General features: G+C 43.7%; 1 protein-coding gene across 9 annotated transcripts in view; it reads right to left on the reverse strand.

Moving 5' to 3' along the window:
* Positions 1-19,223, reverse strand: part of pcdh15b (protocadherin-related 15b) — a 214,516-nt gene that overhangs the window by 95,337 nt on the left and 99,956 nt on the right. For all 9 annotated transcript variants that reach the window (XM_014179329.2, XM_014179328.2, XM_014179323.2 and 6 more), the window contains 3 exons: positions 18,613-18,725; positions 12,802-13,008; positions 5,909-6,043 (listed from right to left, as the gene is read on the reverse strand). In XM_014179329.2, the coding sequence (XP_014034804.2) occupies positions 5,909-6,043; positions 12,802-13,008; positions 18,613-18,725 (455 nt within the window). The remainder of the gene's footprint in view (positions 1-5,908; positions 6,044-12,801; positions 13,009-18,612; positions 18,726-19,223) is intronic.

The following is a 19,223-nucleotide window of genomic DNA, read 5'->3' on the forward strand; positions in this document are numbered from 1 at the left end:
GATAGCGCTGCAGGCACCTCCACTGCTCCAGCATGATGTGGTGGTGGGGAGAGAAAACGTCAAAGTGTTGTTTTCTCCTCTGAGTTTCCGGTGCAATGCTCTACCCTTGACATTATGAGGCTCTTGTCTCCATTTTAGTCTGAGACAAGTTAGCACTATAAAAACCTCTACCAGCTCCCAACAACATAACAGTACAAATCCTCTAGGCAAGACAGAGGCAAAATGATTATTTTAAGCACTAAACCATCATTAGGTGGGTAGTGGTTGTTGTAGATGTGGTTGTATTTTGACTGGCAGGGACGGTGTCTTGCAGGGTGGGTAGCATAACAGATTCAGTGCCATTTGTCATTTGAATGAAATCAAGTAAACATACCCTGACTGAATATGTATCGGAATTAAAACCCATCGAGACACATCCACATGGATATCTTCATGGTAATGATGGAGAGGGGAAACACATTGAGGCGATGACTGACTAGGAAGCATTCGTATGTGAGACGGATCCATAATTTAACTCAGCATAGTATCAGGATGGGTTGGACTGACTCTCAGAAGCCTTCCCAGACAAGCGTGCTTGTTCTCAGGGTTTTAATCATTCTGTGACTGCCAGGACAAGGCCAACTCCAAGTGATGGAAATGCTAACAGAATGCTAAATCCATGTCCCCCAGAATTAGGGCTGAAGGGAGCAGCACACCAATATTTGCATTCAGAGAAGTATTCTAGATCTTCTTTGCCCTATTTCACATTCTGATGTTTTTTGACGAAAACAGAGTTGATCCTGCTCTTGAATTACAAACAGACACACAAACCTCAATATTTAGAGAAAAAAGTATTAGCATACAGCCAGACAGTCACAGTCAATTGATAAGTCATTGCCTTATCAATAAGAATGGCGCCGGAGGGGATGGCTGCCATTTTACGGGCTCCAAACCAAATGTGCTATTTTGTGTGTTTTTTCCGCATTGTTTGTAACTTATTTTGTACATAATGTTGCCGCAAATGAAATTCTGTTGCCTCAATATGTTTAACATCTTTTAGCCTTAGGTTTTCCTGTATTATTTGTGCTCTGCAAATTACTAATCTATAGCCCCTTTCCCCAAAACTGAAATACATTTGCCAAATGCCTTGTTATCCACAGACACGTTTTGGTATAGAAATAATTTCATGTGTGGACCTGATAAATTTCTCTTATGACCGAAAAGAGCTTCTGGATATCAGAACAGAGATTGCTCACCTCGAACTGGACAAAGATGATATAATGTTGCTCCCAGACAAGGCCCAAATCCCTGTCATTTGTATAAAGAAAATAAGGAAATACAGGGGGCGGAGATCAGGGTGCCTTGTGAGAATTCATCGGCAAGAGGGTAACCCGCCTCTACCATCCGTTCTTTTGGCCAACGTGCAATCACTGGTGAATAAACTGGATGAGCTCCGTTCGAGACTATCCTACCAACGGGACATTAAAAACGGTATTAAATTATTGTTCACCGAGTCGTGGCGGAACTACGACACAGATAATATATAGTTGGCTGGCTTTTCTGTGCATCGGCAGGACAAAACAGCTACGTCCGGTAAGACGAGGGGTGGGGGGTATGTGTCTATTTGTAAATAATAATTGGTGAGCGATGTCTAATATTAAGGTAGTCTCGAGGTATTGCTCGCCTGAGGTAGAGTACTTCTTAATAAGCTGTAGACCACACTATCTACCAAGAGAGTTTTCATCTATATTTTTTTGTAGCTGTCTATTTACCAACACAAACCAATGCTGGCAGTAAGACCGCACTCAATGAGCTGTATAAGGCCATAAGCAAACAAGAAAATGCTCATCCAGAAGCTGAGCTCCTAGTGGCCGGGGACATTAATGCAGGCAAACTTAAATCCGTTTTACCTAGTTTCTACCAGCATGTCACATGTGCAACCAGAGAAATTCTAGACCACCTTTACTCCACACACAGAGACACATATAAACCTTCCCCTCTCCCTCCATTTGGAAAACCTGACTATAATTCTATCCTCCTGATTCCTGATTACAAGCAAAAACTATAGCGGGAAGTACCAGTGACTCGCTCAATACGGAAGTGGTCAGATGACGAGGATGCTACGCTACAGGACTGTTTTGCTAGCACAGACTAGAATATGTTCCGGGATTCATCCAATGGCATTGAGGAGTATACCACCTCAGCCACTGGCTTCATCAATAAGTGCATCAACGACATCGTTCCAAAAGTGACCGTACGCACATATTCCAACCAGAAGCCATGGACTACAGGCAACAACATAACCAAGCTAAAGGCTAGAGCTGCTGTTTTCAAGGAGCGGGACACAAATCCGGAGGCTTATAAGAAATCCCGCTATGCCACCGCAATGCCTTCAGACGAACCATCAAGCAGGCAAAGCGTCAATACAGGATTAAGATTGAATTATACTACACCCTGCCACATCCAACGCCGGTCAAATGTGGAAGGGCTTGAAAAATATTACAGACTACAAAAGAAAACCCAGCCGCGAGCTGCCCAGTGATGCAAGCCTACCAGACGGGCTAAATGCCTTTTACGCTCGCTTCGAGGCAAGCAACACAGAAGCATGCATGAGAGCACCAGGTGTTCCGGACAACTGTGCGATCACGCTCTCCGTAGGTGATGTGAGCAAGACTTTTAAACAGGTCAACATTCTCAAGGCTGCTGGGCCAGATGGATTACCAGGATGCATACCCAGAGCATGCGTGGACCAACTGGCAAGTGTCGTTACTGACATTTTCAACCTCTCCCTGACCGAGTCTTTAATACCTACATGTTTCAAGCAGACCACCATAGTACCTGTGCCCAAGAAAGCGAAGGTAAACTGCCTAAATTACTACCGCCCCGTAGCACTCATGTCAGTAGCAATGAAGTGCTTTGAAAGGCTGGTCATGGCTCACATCAACACCTTCATCCCGGAAACCCTAGACATATACCAATTCGCATACCGTCCTAAGAAATCCGCAGATGACGCAATCGCAATCGCACTGCACACTGCCCTTTCCCACCTGGACAAAAGGAGCACCTATGTGAGAATGCTGTTCATTGACTACACTTCAGCATTCAACACCATAGTGCCCACAAAGCTCCTTACTAAGCCAAGGACCCTGGGACTAAATACCTCCCTCTCCAACTGGATCTTGGACCTCCTGACAGGCCACCCCCAGGTGGTAAGGGTAGGCAACAACACATCTGCCACGCTGATCCTCAACACAGGGGCCCTCAGGGGTGCGTACTTAGTCCCCTCCTCTACTCCCTGTTCTCCCACGACTGCGTGGCCAAGCACGACTCCAACACCATCATTAAGATTGCTGACGACACAACGGTGGTAAGCCTGATCACTGACAACGATGAGACAGCCATTTGGTAGGAGGTCAGAGAACTGGCAGTGTGGTGCCAGAAAAACAACATCTCCTTCAACGTGATCAAGACAAAGGAGATGATCGTGAACTACAGGAAAAGGGAGGCCGAACACGCCCCCATTCACATTGACGGGGCTGTAGTGGAGCGGGTTGAGAGTTTCAAGTTCCTTGGTGTCCACATCACCAACAAACTATCATGGTCCAAACACACCAAGAAAGTTGTGAAGAGGGCACGACAACGCCTTTTCCCCCTCAAGAGACTGAAAAGATTTGGCATGGGTCCCCAGATCCTCAAAAAGTTATACAGCTGCACCATCGAGAGCATCCTGACCGGTTGCATCACCGCCTGGTATGGCAACTGCTCGGCATCTGACCGTACAGCCCAGTACATCACTGGGGCCAAGCTTCCGCCATCCAGGACCTATATACTAGGCAGTGTCAGAGGAAGGCCCAAAAAATTGTCATAGTCAATTGTCAAAGTCATAGACTGTTCTCTCTGTTACCGCATGGCAAGTGATACCGGAGCGCCAAGTCTAGGACTAAAAAGCTCCTTAACAGCTTCTACCCTCAAGCCATTAAACTGGTCAACAATTAATCAAATGGCCACCCGGAGTATTTGCATTGACATTTGTTTTTACACTGCTGCTACTCACTGTTTATTATCTATGCAGTCACTTTACCCATGTACAAATTACTTTGACTAACCTGTACCCCCGCACATTGACTTGGTACGGTACCCCCTGTATATAGCCTCCTTGTTGTTATTGTATTGTTTTATTTAAAAAAAGAATGATAATATATTCTTAACTCTATTTTCTTAAAACTGCATTGTTGGTTAAGGGCTTGCAAGTAAGCATTTCACAGTAAAGTCTTCACCTGTTGTATTCTGCGGATGTGAAATAAAATTGGATTTCATTTCATTTGGATTTGATCAGATTGCTAAAAAATAAGGTCTCTCAATTCTAAAAACAAAGTGGTAAGGTGAGCTGGAAAAATGGAACTCCAAAACCTCCAAAGTTCTTAGGACAAATTCCAATTATGGTTTCTGATGACATGGCACTTGGCAATTTGAAAGCCTGACAAGACTACGGCTCTCAGGCTGAATGATACAGCTGTTAGGTGACATTTCTTCAAATAAACAGGTCTATCTGATCCAGAGGGAACCGCGAATAACCCAGTGCCAGTTTGAGCCGAGGGAAGAATACATCATCAAACATACTGAGGAATAGTACTGAGGTTAGCAGTGTGCTGTGCTGGCACCTGTGTGTTGTTGTGTTGTTCTCTGCTGAGCTGAACTATTCTGTTCTGAGCTGTGCTACACTTAAGTGTTTTGCGCTGAACTCTTCTGCGCTGTGCTGTTCTGTGTTATCCAGTGAACTATACTGAGCTGTTCTGTGTTATCCAGTGAACTATACTGAGCTGTTCTGTGTTATCCAGTGAACTATACTGAGCTGTTCTGTGTTATCCAGTGAACTATACTGAGCTGTTCTGTGTTATCCAGTGAACTATACTGAGCTGTTCTGTGCTGAACTACGCTGTTCTGAGCTGTGCTATGCTGTACTTTACAGTTCTGTGCTGAACTCTGCTGTGCTGTGCTGGACTGTGCTCTGCCGTTCTGTGCTGTGCTTTATCATGGTCTTCCAGCTGGTAACAGTGCACTAGCCAGCAGCAGAGACTATTACTCTTGCATGAAAGCTCAGTTGTTGGTGAGTATTGGTTTCATTATTGAAACTTGGTAGGTGCTGGCTCAGGGGATTGCACAAATACTTAATGAGAGAGGCTACCGCATCACATTACATTAACAATTCACTTTTTATCTTTTAGCACAATAACATTTTCAATGAGTGCTTTTACAGTGATTGCTTTTACTTTTTACTTACATATCGGAGTATGTAAGCCTACACAAAAACACTCAGACACACAGACAGAGACAGACAGACACACTACATCAAATACAGGCCCTGTGCCAACTGGTTGTCTGGGCAGAGGGAAGCGGGAGACTTTGGTGTGCGCAACAATAGAGGATTATTACTTGAAGACAAACACCATTGTTCTATCCCAATGGTCATAAAGTTTGGGGAAAGAGTGTGATGCACTCCATCATTACCAGCTAAAAACAAAAATAACCCTGCATGCTATTAGCTGAGGATACGATGTGGAAGACATTTTTACAAAGGATGGGACCGTCTCGTAAAAAAAACAAAAAACAAATTGGACAGAAATTTCAGGAGCATTGGCAAACTAGTTACTATGGGGGTACAAATGCCAGCTATGAATTTCAAGGAGCAAGAAAATAAGTATCTTGCTGATTCAATAGTGTATATGTAATAGTACTGTACTGATATACCTATTGCCATTCTAGCAGTGTTCATGAGCTTGCTACAAGACATACTGTATATGGCCATTAAAAGACAAGTGACTGAATTCCAGTTTACGATGTACTATTTTGTTTGACAGGTGCTAACTTAGTTGTGGGGGGAGAAGAAGAGGGAGAGAGAGAGATTAGTGTCAGCTAGAGCTAGCCTTACCGTGAACGTGTAGCTGTCCTGCTCTTCACGGTCCACGGGCTTCAGCAGTGTCAGGTAGCGAGTAATCCCCGAAGGTGTCAACATGAAGATTGTGTTGTAGTTGTCCAAGGATATCTGCACCATGGGATCTTTCATCTTCAAGGGAAGGAAAATAAATCACTGAATTTTTATTGGCAACAACAAGTCCACAAACAACGACCGACTGACTGGAGTCCCATTGATGAAAGCAAGGTGATGAAACCTAGTCAGTCAGTTTCAAATACACGTTTTAGAGACAAAGCGAAATATATGTGAGGATAAACACTCATGACAGTTGAACTATGAAGTCATCTCACAGTTTTTATTTCTTTGCCTATCAAACTGTCTAGTTTCCATGAACTCCATCATGGTGTTGAATGACAATGAAAAACAATTACACAGCTCCTTGTACGATATTCGCGTGGCACTGATGTTGGCATCTGTATCATATTTGCATGACAAAGTATACTAAGGATTTGTTGTTATCAATGCACTTTCTGTCCACGGTATCTGTATGGCTGTGTTGCGGGGTCTGTTGTGCCAATCTAAACGGGCTTTCGAATGTTAAACCCAGTACCTTTCCCTAATTCATCTGAAGTCCTGCAAGGCTTTGTAGTCCTTGTGTCGTGGTTGTGTTCTGCACACACAGAGCAACACCTGGATACATTTGTGTATGAATACAGACCAATAATGAAAAGTCCAACCTCATACACTGCCTACCCCTGCAATAATAGCGTCCGCATCCGAAATGGCACCCTATTCACTATATAGTGCACTACTTTTGAACAGAGCCCTATAGGAATCTCTATGGACCCTGGTTGAAAGTAGGGCACTATAGTGAATCGTTTGGCATTTGATAAGCAAGCCAGTCCTTTTAATACAGGCCCATTCCAGACAGGCGACAGCCTTCATTACTAATATGCACCCCTCAGCACTGTGGATATTGTTGATGCTGCTTTAGAGGATATTGAACTTACACCGCTGCCCCTCCGGATGGAGGGAGACATAAATAAATTGAGCTGCGGCAAATAAAACTAATTCGAATAATAATCACCACAGACACTTAACAAATGGCTGGGTGTTAGTAGAGGTGCCCTCTCCCAACGCCCCCGCACAGCGGGAGATGACACCGCTTCCATCAGCATGAGGTTTCCCAAAATAATACAACCCACATTGACTTTAGCCTGCTCCAGATCGGCATGTGAGAAACAACTCCACTAGACCAGGCTAAACCCAGAGTATATACGTATATACAGCACATATGGCACTAGTAACAACTATACACAACTATATGCCTTATCAATGGAATACAGACATCCATGTACTGTGGGAAACAAGTCCCTCAGGTCAGAGAAAAATAGATCATTGCACTTCAAAGTCTAATCAAGCTAGCTACAAATGTAAACAAAAATCTATAAACAAGGCGTGAAGCGGAAATCATGTAAATAGAAGAATTGGATAGTTTGAAAAAAAAAAAAAGAGGCTGATCAGCAGAAAAAGAGAGAAAGAGAACTTCACACTAGTAATCACCAATCACAAATGCATTGGCTAATACCTACAGGTTCATCACCAGGGAGGAGCTGAATTAAGAGAACAAACCAAAAAGTGTGATTGGACAACCTGCTCAACCAATGAGAACTGGGAGATGGTGTTAAAATCGCGTTAAAACGAAAGTCATGCATGTTTTTTGCTGATTCATTCCTATACTATCCTCTTGAAAGTCAAATACCTTATTTACAGCTGACATACTTGGATCCTGGAACTCTACATAGACAGTCACTTGATTCTATGTACTGTAACAAGATTAGCTCTTAACCTCTCTGCTCTCTCATCAAGATCTACAGCACTATTCCATAGAAAGAGTGAGTGCGAATAATTTAATTTTTTTTTTTATTTCACCTTAATTTAACCAGGTAGGCTAGTTGAGAACAAGTTCTCATTTACAACTGCGACCTGGCCAAGATAAAGCAAAGCAGTGCAACAAACAACAACACAGAGTTACACGTGGAATAAACAAAGATACAGTCAATAATACAATAGAGAAAGTCTACATACAGTGTGTGCAAATGAGGTAGGATAAGGGGGGTGAGGCAATAAATAGGCCATAGTGGCGGAATTATTACAGTATGGCAAATTAAACACTGGGGTGATAGATGTGCAGAAGATGAGTGTGCAAGTAGCGGTACTGGGGTGCAAAGGAGCAAAATAAATAACAATATGGTGATGAGGTAGTTGGATGGGCTATTTACAGATTGGCTATGTACAGGTGCAGTGATCTGTGAGCTGCTCTGACAGCTGGTGCTTAAAGCTAGTGAGGGAGATATGAGCCTCCAGCTTCAGTGATTTTTGCCGTTCGTTCCAGTCATTGGCAGCAGAGAACTGGAAGGAAAGGCAGCCGAAGGAGGAATTGGCTTTGGGGGTGACCAGTAAAATATACCTGCTGGAGTGCGTGCTGCGGGTGGGTGCTGCTATGGTGACCAGTGAGCTGAGATAAGGCGGGGCTTTACCTAGCAACGACTTATATATGACCTGGAGCCAGTGGGTTTGGCGACAGATATGAAGCGAGGGCCAGCCAACGAGAGCATACAGGTCGCAGTGGTGGGTAGTATATGGGGCTTTGGTGACAAAATGAATGGCACTGTGATCCAATTTGCTGAGTAGAGTGTTGGGGCTATTTTGTAAATGGCATCGCCAAAGTCAAGGATCGGTAGTATAGTCAGTTTTACTAGGGTATATTTGGCTGCATGAGTGAAGGATGCTTTGTTGCGAAATAGGAAGCCGATTCTGGATTTAATTTTGGATTGGAGATGCTTAATGTGAGTCTGGAAGGAGAGTTTACAGTCTAACCAGACACCTAGGTATTTGTAGTTGTCCACATATTCTAAGTCAGAACCGTCCAGAGTAGGGATGCTGGACGGGTGGGTAGGTGTGGGCAGCGATCGGTTGAAGAGCATGCATTTAGTTTTGCTTGTATTTAAGAGCAGTTGGAGGCCAAGGAAGGAGAGTTGTATGGCATTGAAGCTCGTCTGGAGGTTAGTTAACACAGTGTCCAAAGAAGGGCCAGAAGTATACAGAATGGTGTCGTCTGCGTAGAGGTGGATCAGAGAATCACCAGCAGCAAGAACGACATCATTGATGTATACAGAGAAAAGAGTCGGCCCGAGGATTGAACCCTGTGGCACCCCTAAAGAGACTGCCAGAGGTCCGGACAACAGGCCCTCCGATTTGACACACTGAACTCTGTCAGAGAAGTAGTTGGTGAACCAGGCGAGGCAGTCATTTGAGAAACCAAGGCTGTTGAGTCTGCCGATAAGAATATGGTGATTGACAGAGTCGAAAGCCTTGGCCTGGTCGATGAATACAGCTGCACAGTATTGTCTCTTATTGATGGCGGTTATGATGTCGTTTAGGACCTTGAGCGTGGCTGAGGTGCACCCATGACCAGCTCGGAAACCAGTTTGCATAGCGGCGAAGGTACGGTGGGATTCGAAATGGTCGGTGATCTGTTTGTTAACTTGGCTTTTGAAGACCTTAGAAAGGCAGGGTAGGATAGATATATGTCTGTAGCAGTTTGGGTCTAGAGTGTCTCACCCTTTGAAGAGGGGAATGACCGCGGCAGCTTTCCAAACTTTGGGGATCTCAGAAGATACGAAAGAGAGGTTGAACATGCTAGTAATAGGGGTTGCAACAACTTCGGCAGATAATTTTAGGAAGATTGGGTCCAGATTGTCTAGCCCTGCTTATTTGTAGGGGTCCAGATTTTGCAGCTCTTTCAGAACATCAGCTATCTGGATTTGGGTGAAGGAGAAATGGGGGAGGCTTGGGAAAGTTGCAGTGAGGGGTGCAGGGCAGTTGACCGGGGTAGGGGTAGCCAGGTGGAAAGCATGGCCAGCTGTAAAAAAATGCTTATTGAAATTCTCAATCATCGCGGATTTATCGGTGATGACAGTGTTTCCTAGCCTCAGTGCAGTGGGCAGCTGGGAGGAGGTGCTCTTATTCTCCATGGACTTTACAGTGTCCCAGACCTTTTTGGAGTGCATCAAAGCGGGGACCGAGAGACTGAAAAACAGATTCTATCTTAAGGCCATCAGACTGGTAAACAGCCATTACTAACATTGAGTGGCTGCTGCCAACATACTGACTCATCTCTAGCTTCTTTAATAATAAAAAATTGGATGTAATAAATATATCACTAGCCACTTTAAACAATGCCACTTCATATAATGTTTACAAACCCTACATTACTCATCTCATGTATATATACACTGTACTCTATTCCATCTACTGCATCTTGCCTGTGCTGTTCGGCCATCGCTCATTCATATATTTGTATGTACATATTCTTATTCATTCCTTTACACTTGTGTGTATAAGGTAGTTGTTGTGAAATTGTTAGATTACTTGTTAGATATTGCTGCATGGTCGGAACTAGAAGCACAAGCATTTCCCTACACTCGCATTACATCTGCTAACCATGTGTATGTGACAGATAAAATTTGATTTGATTTGAGTTAGTGCTAAAGGATGCAAATTTCTGTTTGAAAAAGCTAGCCTTTGCTTTCCTAACTGCCTGTGTATACTGGTTCCTAACTTCCCTGAAAAGTTGCATATCGCGTGGGCTATTCGATGCTAATGCAGAACACCACAGGATATTTTTGTGCTGGTCAAGGGGAGTCAGGTCTGGAGTGAACCAAGGACTATATCTGTTCCTGGTTGGACATTTTTTTGAATGGGGAATGCTTATTTAAGATGGTGAGGAAAGCACTTTTAAAGAATAACCAGGCATCCTCTACTGACGGAATGAGGTCAATATTATTCCAAGATACCCGGGCCAGGTCGATTAGAAAGGCCTGCTTGCTGAAGTGTTTTAGGGAGCGTTTGACAGTGATGAGGGGTGGTCGCTTGACCGCAGACCCATTACGGACACAGGCAATGAGGCAGTGATCGCTGAGATCCTGGTTGAAGACAGCAGAGGTGTATTTGGAGGGCAGGTTGGTTAGGATGATATCTATGAGGGTGCCCGTGTTTACGGATTTGGGGTGGTACCTGGTGGGTTCATTGATAATGTGTGTGAGATTGAGAGCATCAAGCTTAGATTGTAGGATGGCCGGGGTGTTAAGCATGTCCCAGTTTAGGTCACCTAACAGCACGAGCTCTGAAGATAGATGGGGGGCAATCAATTCGCATATTGTGTCCAGGGCACAACTGGGCGCAGAAGGTGGTATATAGCAAGCGGCAACGGTAAGAAACTTGTTTCTGGAGAGACGGATCTTTTAAAGTAGAAGCTCAAATTGTTTGGGCACACACCTGGATATTATGACAGAACTCTGCAGGCTATCCTTGCAGTAGATTGCAACTCCGCCCCCTTTGGCAGTTCTATCTTGTCGGAAAATGTTATAGTTGGTAATGGAAATTTCAGGGTTTTTGGTGGTCTTCCTAAGCCAGGATTCAGACACGGCTAGGACATCCGGGTTGGCAGAGTGTGCTAGGGCAGTGAATAAAACAAACTTAGGCTTTTACGGTTACAGAAGTCAACAAATGAGAGCACCTGGGGAATGGGAGTGGAGCTAGGCACTGCAGGGCCTGGATTAACCTCCACATCACCAGAGGAACAGAGGAGGTGTCGGATAAGGTTATGGCTAAAGGCTAAAAGAACTGGCCGTCTAGTACGTTCAGAACAGAGAGTAAAAGGAGCAGATTTCTGGGCACAGTAGAATAGATTCAAGGCATAATGTACAGACAAAGGTATGGTAGGATGTGAATACAGTGGGGGTAAACCTGTGCATAGTGACTATAAAAGCGATATTGTCTCTAGAAATATCATTTAAACCAGGTGATGTCACCGCATGTGTGGGAGGTGGAACTAAGGTGTTAACTAAGGCGTATTGAGCAGGGCTAGAGGCTCTACAGTGAAATAATGCAATAATTACTAACCAAAACAGCAATGGACAAGGCATATTGACGTTAGGGAGAGGCATGCATAGCCAAGTGATCATAGGAGTCCAGTAAGTGGCTTCAGGCAGCTAGCGGGCCGGGGCTAGCAAGCTAGCAGAAGGGCCTTTGAGGCACGTCGCGCCGGAAGAAAGTCTGTTGTGGCCCCCCTCATGCTGTGACGTCGGCAGACAGATCAGCAGGGCTCCGTGTGGTAAACCAGGCCAATTGGCAAAATAGGTATAGTGGCCAAAGAATTTGTCCGATGGGCCTCTTAATCTAACAGTCAGATGTGCTCTAGACAGCTAGTGGGCCACGGCTAGCAGGCTAGCAGATCGGCCTAGCAAGGCTAGCTCCAGGCTAATTGGTTCTTGCTTTGGGACAGAGGTGTTAGCCAGGAGTGGCCACTCGAATAGCAGCTAGCTAGCTGCGATGATCCAGGCGGGAAAATAAATAAATAAATAAATAAATAGGTTCAGAACTTGCGGTAGGAATCCGGAGATATGGAGATAAATAAATCCGATTTGCTCTGGTTTGAGTCGCGCTGTGCAGACTGGCGAGAGTTGTCCGGGCTAAAGGTAGCTGATGACCGCTAGCAGTGGCTAGCTGACTACTAGCTAGTATCTAGTTAGCTGTCTAGCTTCTGTTGGGGGTTCCGGTTCAGAGGACGGATCAGCAGGGCTCCGTGTGGTAAACCAGGCCAATTGGCAAAATAGGTATAGTGGCCAAAGAATTTGTCTGATGGGCCTCTTAAGCTAACAGTCTGATGTACTCTAGACAGCTTGCGGGCCGCGGCTAGCAGGCTAGCGGGTGGACATTTAGGGGACATCGCGACGAAGGAGTCAGTTGAAAAACCCCCTCGGGTGTGATTAGGTCGGTGAATGAATGACTGAAATAATGAATCAATGAATGAATGAAGAGACTGGTCAGCTATGGGGTCTTACCTCCTCAATGTCATTGTCCAGAACCTTGATGCCCAGGGGGGTGGTGAGGCTGACGTCGGCGAACAATGTGGTGCCCACTGGCGCTGACTCGATGATGAAGCCCTGGTATGTGGTGTCTTGAAAGTATGGTGCCTGGTTGTTCTCATCCAGAACCTCGATCTGGAGGTTAGCAAACGCAGGCAGGGGGTGGCCGTTGTCCTGCTCTGCCTGGAAAACAGAATACGTAAATATGTGTTCTTATTGGACACGTTCAGGTGGCACCTTCCAGATTCACTTCTCCTTAATGAACATGACTGAGAAATACTCAATAAGTGCATGTATGCAGCACTGAGGGTTTCAAAACTCTTTATTTACAGCACAAGTAATGCTGGGTTCATGGACTAAGCTTTCCAAAGACAACTGATTAAAAAAAAAATGGGGTTGAATCTAACACAAGGATACATATAATAACCAATTGGAATGACATTTGATGATTTCGACAGCAATCTTTGTGAGTGATACTTATTATTCCTTTGTAATCATATTCCTTTCCAACAAACATGGAAGTACACTGGAAACTCATTAATCCTAGCAGGGCTGTTTGTTCTCTCCATCAGTGATGTTGATCTAATCTACGGCCAATCAGCACGGTTGTGTCAATACAGAGTAATGAAACCGCCTTTACAATTATTGATCATAACAACATAGAGAGAGAGGGGAGGGTGACTGCTGGGCCCCTCACAAAAAAAACACTTTATATGACTGATGACCAAATTAATTCCTTCATTTTTCTGCCTTTTCAGCCGGTTTTGTCATTATCCCTCCTCCTCCATAATTGATTACTAATGCTTGACCCGTGTCTATAAATTCACCGGTTTTACGTGAACTAATTGAGATGGTGGTCGCCTGTCCTAGAATAGCCTAAACCACGTCCTGTTGAACTCCGTATGATGTCTCGTGTTCAGTCTTATTTTTCAAATATCTGGTTGTCCACACTAAACGACGCGCTACATCGGTGGCAACTGTGTTCTTTTTTTAGCGTTTTTTTTATGACTGTGGAACCCAATATCTGCTGACACGTGGCTAAATGCTAGCTAGCGTACCAAAGCAGCATCACACAAATGTTATTCTCATTTGCAGTGCACCATCATCTCCCTCACTGCTAGCTGTCGGACAAGTGAAGCATGAGTATTGGACAGTATTGGGGAAGCTACTCTGAATTTTGTTGTGGAGCTGTACAAAAAAATACATCTCAAGTGAAACAAAGTGCTTTTCATGCAGGCTATTGTGTCAGATTATCATTTTTTTTGTATCATGGATCAACTAATTACACATTGAAGTATTCCAATATTTGTTCCTAAACAAGTATACTGTCTATTTTCAATTTATAAAACAAGGATGTTTCTTAAATGGGAGGGGGGATGAATGTAATGATGACAATTAGATGTTCATCATTGATTACTAATGCCTGACCTGTGTCACGTTAACTAATTGAGATGGTGGTTGCCTGTCCTAAAATAAACCACGTCCTGTTGAGTTTCGTAGGCTGTCTCGTGTCCAAGTCTTTCACATAGCTGATGGTCCACTCTCCGAACCCTCCCAAACAGTGCGCTACTCTAATTTGCCTATACATCAAAGTGTCTCGCATTACCATTGGAAAAGCCACTATAGTTTCAGGGTTAACACGAGTAATGAGGCTATATCAATCACAATTTAATTATAATACAGATTATAATATTAATGAAAGAGAACAATATGCCATACTGTATAATTTTACTTTGAAATGGACAGTATCAGTCCAAAGTTTGGACACACGTACTCATTCAAGAGTTTATTTTTACTATTTTCTACATTGTAGAATAATAGTGAAGACATCAAAACTATGAAATAACACATATGGAATCACATAGTAACCAAAAAAGTGTTAAACAAATCAAAATATATTTTAAATTGAGATTCTTCAAGGTAGCCACCCTTTGCCTTCATGACAGCTTTGCACACACTTGGCATTCTCTCAACCAGCTTCACCTGAAATGGTTTTCCAACAGCCTTGAAGGAGTTCCCACATATGCTGAGCAATTGTTGGCTGCTTTTCCTTCACTCTCCGGTCCAACTCATCCCACACCATCTCAATTGGGTTGACGTCGGGGGATTGTGGAGGCCAGGTCATCTGATGCAGCACGCCATCATTCTCATTCTTGGTCAAAATAGCCCTTACACAGCCTGGAGGTGTGTTGAGTCATTGTCCTGTTGAAAAACAAATGATAGTCCCACTAAGCGCAAACCAGATGGGATGGTGTATCGCTGCAGAATGCTGTGGTAGCCATCCTGGTTAAGTGTGCCTTGAATAAATAAATCATTGACAGTCACCAGCAAAGCACCCCCACACCTCCTCCTCCATGCTTCAGGGTGGGAACCACACATGCGGAGATCATCCGTTCACTTACTCTGCGTCTCACAAATACACAGCGGTTGGAACCAAAAATCTCAAATTTGGACTCATCAGACCAAAGGACAGATTTCCACCGGTCTAATGTCCATTGCTTGTGTTTCTTGGCCCAAGGAAGTCTCTTCTTATTATTGGTGTCCTTTAGTAGTGGTTTCATTTCAGTAATTCGACCACGAAGGCCTGATTCACACAGTCTCCTCTAAACAGTTGATGTTGACATGTGTCTTTTCCTTGAAATCTGTGAAGCATTAATTTGGGCAGCAATTTCTGAGGCTGGTAACTCTAATGAACTTATCCTCTGCAGAGGAGGTAACTCTGGGTCTTCCTTTCCTGTGGCGGTCATCATGAGAGCCAGTTTGATCATAGTTTGGTTTTTGCAATTGCACTTGAAGAAACATTCAAAGTTCTTGAAATGTTCTTATATGTCTTAAAGTAATGTCTCTTTGCTTATTTGAGCTGTTGTTGCCATAATTTGGACTTGTTCTTTTACCAAATAGGGCTATCTTCTGTAAACCATCCCTACTTTGTCACAACACAACTGATTGGCTCAAACACATTAAGAAGGAAAGACGTTCCACAAATTAACTTTTAACAAGGCACCCCTGTTAATTGAAATTCCAGGTGACTACCTCATGAAGCTGGTTGAGAGAATGGCAAGCGTATGCAACGCTGTCATCAATGCAAAGGGTGGCTCCTTTGAAGAATCTCAAATATAAAATATATTTTGATTTGTTGAACACTTTTTTGGTTACTACGTGATTCCATATGTGTTATTTCATAGTTTTGATGTCTTCACTATTATTCTACCATGTAGAAAAAAGAAAAATAAAGAAAAACCCTGGAATGAGTAGGTGTGTGCAAACTTTTGATTGGTACTGTATAATTTTCAGAACTATTCTAAGACTATACTGACACCTCGTAGAGAAAAAAAACACATGATTTCACATGAAATTTCACACGTGAAATCATGTGGAAACCTGGTTTTGGGTAACTTCACATGTAATCACATGTTTTCAAGTGTCATTTCATATTATCACGTGTTGCATTACATGTTGTCTGTGATTCACGTGCTTTTGGAACATGTGATATGCATGCGTGAAATGCATGCGAGAAGCGATCATATCAAACGGAATGAGAAGCAAATCTAAACTTGCAAAAAAAAAGGCAATTATTGAAATGATTACATCTTCAAAGTGTTCATCATGGTGCAGAACCAAACGCATACTCCGCTGCTTAATTGAATTACAACGGTGGGATGGTTGACTCCAAATTGGGTGGTTGACTCCAAATACTCAATTAAGGGTGATTCACATGTACGTCATCATCTCTCAAACCACTCCAATAGTCAATCACATACACTTATCAGTCAAATCTAATGAAAATATGATAGTCATCATTAAACTACATGTTTCTGTCCACCAGACAACCACAGCGCCCTCCCTCCATTCTCCGAGACTATTCCTATTCCTGTACAGTATCTGGATCATATTGTGTATCTATATTTAACACAGCCCCAGGGCAGTATAGAGTACCACAGTATGAGTCATAATACCCATAAAACCTAGTGGTCAAATAGGGAAATGGTTCCAATCGTTTTTTCCACTATTCATTTTTCCCATAGGATATTTTAGAAACACATAAAATAAGGGCTGGGTTTCGTGTAGGCTTACTCTGGTGTGACGTTTTGATAACCTTGTAAATCTCTCTAGGACAAGGTGACTTTTATCAATATATTCACCTGTATCTACCCCCCAAAAATGTAATGCTAATTAGCTGCTAATGTGGCTATCATAAAGAACTGATGCCATGATGAGACAAGACTGCCGAATCGAGGCAAAGGTAAGAATCTCGGGATTAACTATCAAAAGTTAGCTAAATGTAGTAATTTTATCAACTGGCTACATTTCTTTAAATAGACAATTCTGTGAACTGTCTTGTGCATGTTTTAATTTGACACAGTACCTGTTAGCAAAGGTGTTAGCTAGAGATGACGTGCAGGAGCTTGCAGGGATTTGTAGTTTTGCATGATGTCTACTTTGATGTTAAATAGCATTTTAGAATCTGAGAGTAAATGGAGCCGAATATTTTTATAAAAGTCAACTTGTCCGAGAGAGATTTACATGGTTATCAAAACATCACTCTAGGATAGGCCTACACAAAACACAGCCCTTATTTTACATTTCTAAAATCCCCTATGGGAAGAATAAATGGTGGAAAAACGATTGGAACCATTTCCCTGTTTGACCACTAGGTTTTATGGGTATTATGACACCTCCACTGTGGGGCTCTGTACGAGCTGTATTTGCAGCCTGGCAAGTTCCAACTCAATGAAGCCTGGAAAAAACTTTCCCTAGTTCCCAACACACAGATGCCTGTAGAAAGATAACCTGTGTTTCTTTTTTTTGCCTTTATAAAAAAAAAAAAGAGAATGAGCTTTCTCCCTGAGAAAGATTTGCACTCTATACAGTACCTGTCCTTGGACAGGGCAGACTGTAAATGGGGTAACTGCTGAGCTGATCTCTTCCTGTGGTGGGCCACCTTTCTCACTGTTAACACAGTCATTGTGCAGGAGTCACTTCTCATTCACCCAGCCCAGTCTACCTGTCATGTGAGAGGGATCTGTCCAATATCTGGAGGGGTAGCTGCCTGCTGCTGAGCTCAGGCTAGAGGGACGGAGGGAGAGGGGAGGGCACTCACCACTCACCTTCCCCTCACCGACTCCTGAAGCAGAAAATCTCTCAAGCATGTTGCTGGTTGATACCGCTACCAATCTGGCCGTCAGCATGCAGCAGCGCGAGCACGACACTACACACACACACGGTATACACATCTAATTCAAACACTACACACTGCATGAATATTTAATTCACACATTTCACACACACACTGCATGCATATCGATGTCACACATGCTAGGTTGAACTGAAGCCCCCTACATATGAACACAGTGTCATATAACCCATAGCTTGCACTGGGCTCGTTCCTCTTTGATCCGGAGTCTGAGACACCTGTAGTACAGGAGTTTCCCCCTGTGCCGATAAGGGAGCTTTATCTATATAAGCTCATGTCCATACTCCCCACTCGGAGTGTGAGGATCCTTGTAGCATGCAGAATGTTCCTAACGGATCACCACCCTCTGGAGTTTAAAGCAACAAGCCTAGTCGGCAGTTGTGTGTGTGTGTGATACCTGACTCATCCGAATGGAGTTTTAGCACCGCTCACTGCCTAACCTGCTCTCACACACACACACACACAACATCCCCAGACTCTGCCTCTCTCTCTCGCTGTGAATTATTGGATCATTCCCCCTCTTAATCAGAATAAAATACCATGATCTTGTCACGAAGACAGCATGCCGGGCTACAGAGCTTTATTCTTATTACCTTGATTACCAAGTCAAATCTTTGATACAGGTCCCTGTTGAGCGGTTTGAGGAGCTTCAGCTTGGCAGTGGTTCGGTTCAGAGAGAAGAAGTCGGCGTACTTCTCAGGCTTACCTAAACGGGGGACAGGGAAATAATTGACCGTCACATTGAACGTCAGATGAGAAGTTGGAGGCTTTAAGAAAGTAAGTACCTCTGTGTTTCACAATTTTTTTTTTAATGCCCTTTACATTACACGAATGTGAATGTAATTCTAATGAAAAGTCTTGAAAATACTCACAACCTTTAAATATAATTTCATATTGTCAATGTATGTCAGAAAATAGAAAAATATCAGGCATCTCCTTACTGGCCTCCCAGAGAGCCTGGGAGCGAGATGGGAGCATTGCACAGCAGCATAGTTCCCTACAGCCCTGCACTGTCAGTTCTCATCTCAGCTCTCCACAGGTGGCCCCCTGCTCCCCTTCGCCAGAAACGCATCCCATCCTCACCCGCCTCCTTCTCGTCCCTCCATTGCATACTCTCTCCCTCCCTGCCACCACCACCAGCCTTTCGGTTACAGCTGCACTGCCGAGCCCCCACAACCATCACGCCTTACACTGGAGATAGCTA

The sequence above is a fragment of the Salmo salar genome, chromosome ssa28 (genome assembly GCF_905237065.1).
Source record: "Salmo salar chromosome ssa28, Ssal_v3.1, whole genome shotgun sequence".
Classification (NCBI taxonomy): Eukaryota; Metazoa; Chordata; class Actinopteri; order Salmoniformes; family Salmonidae; genus Salmo; species Salmo salar.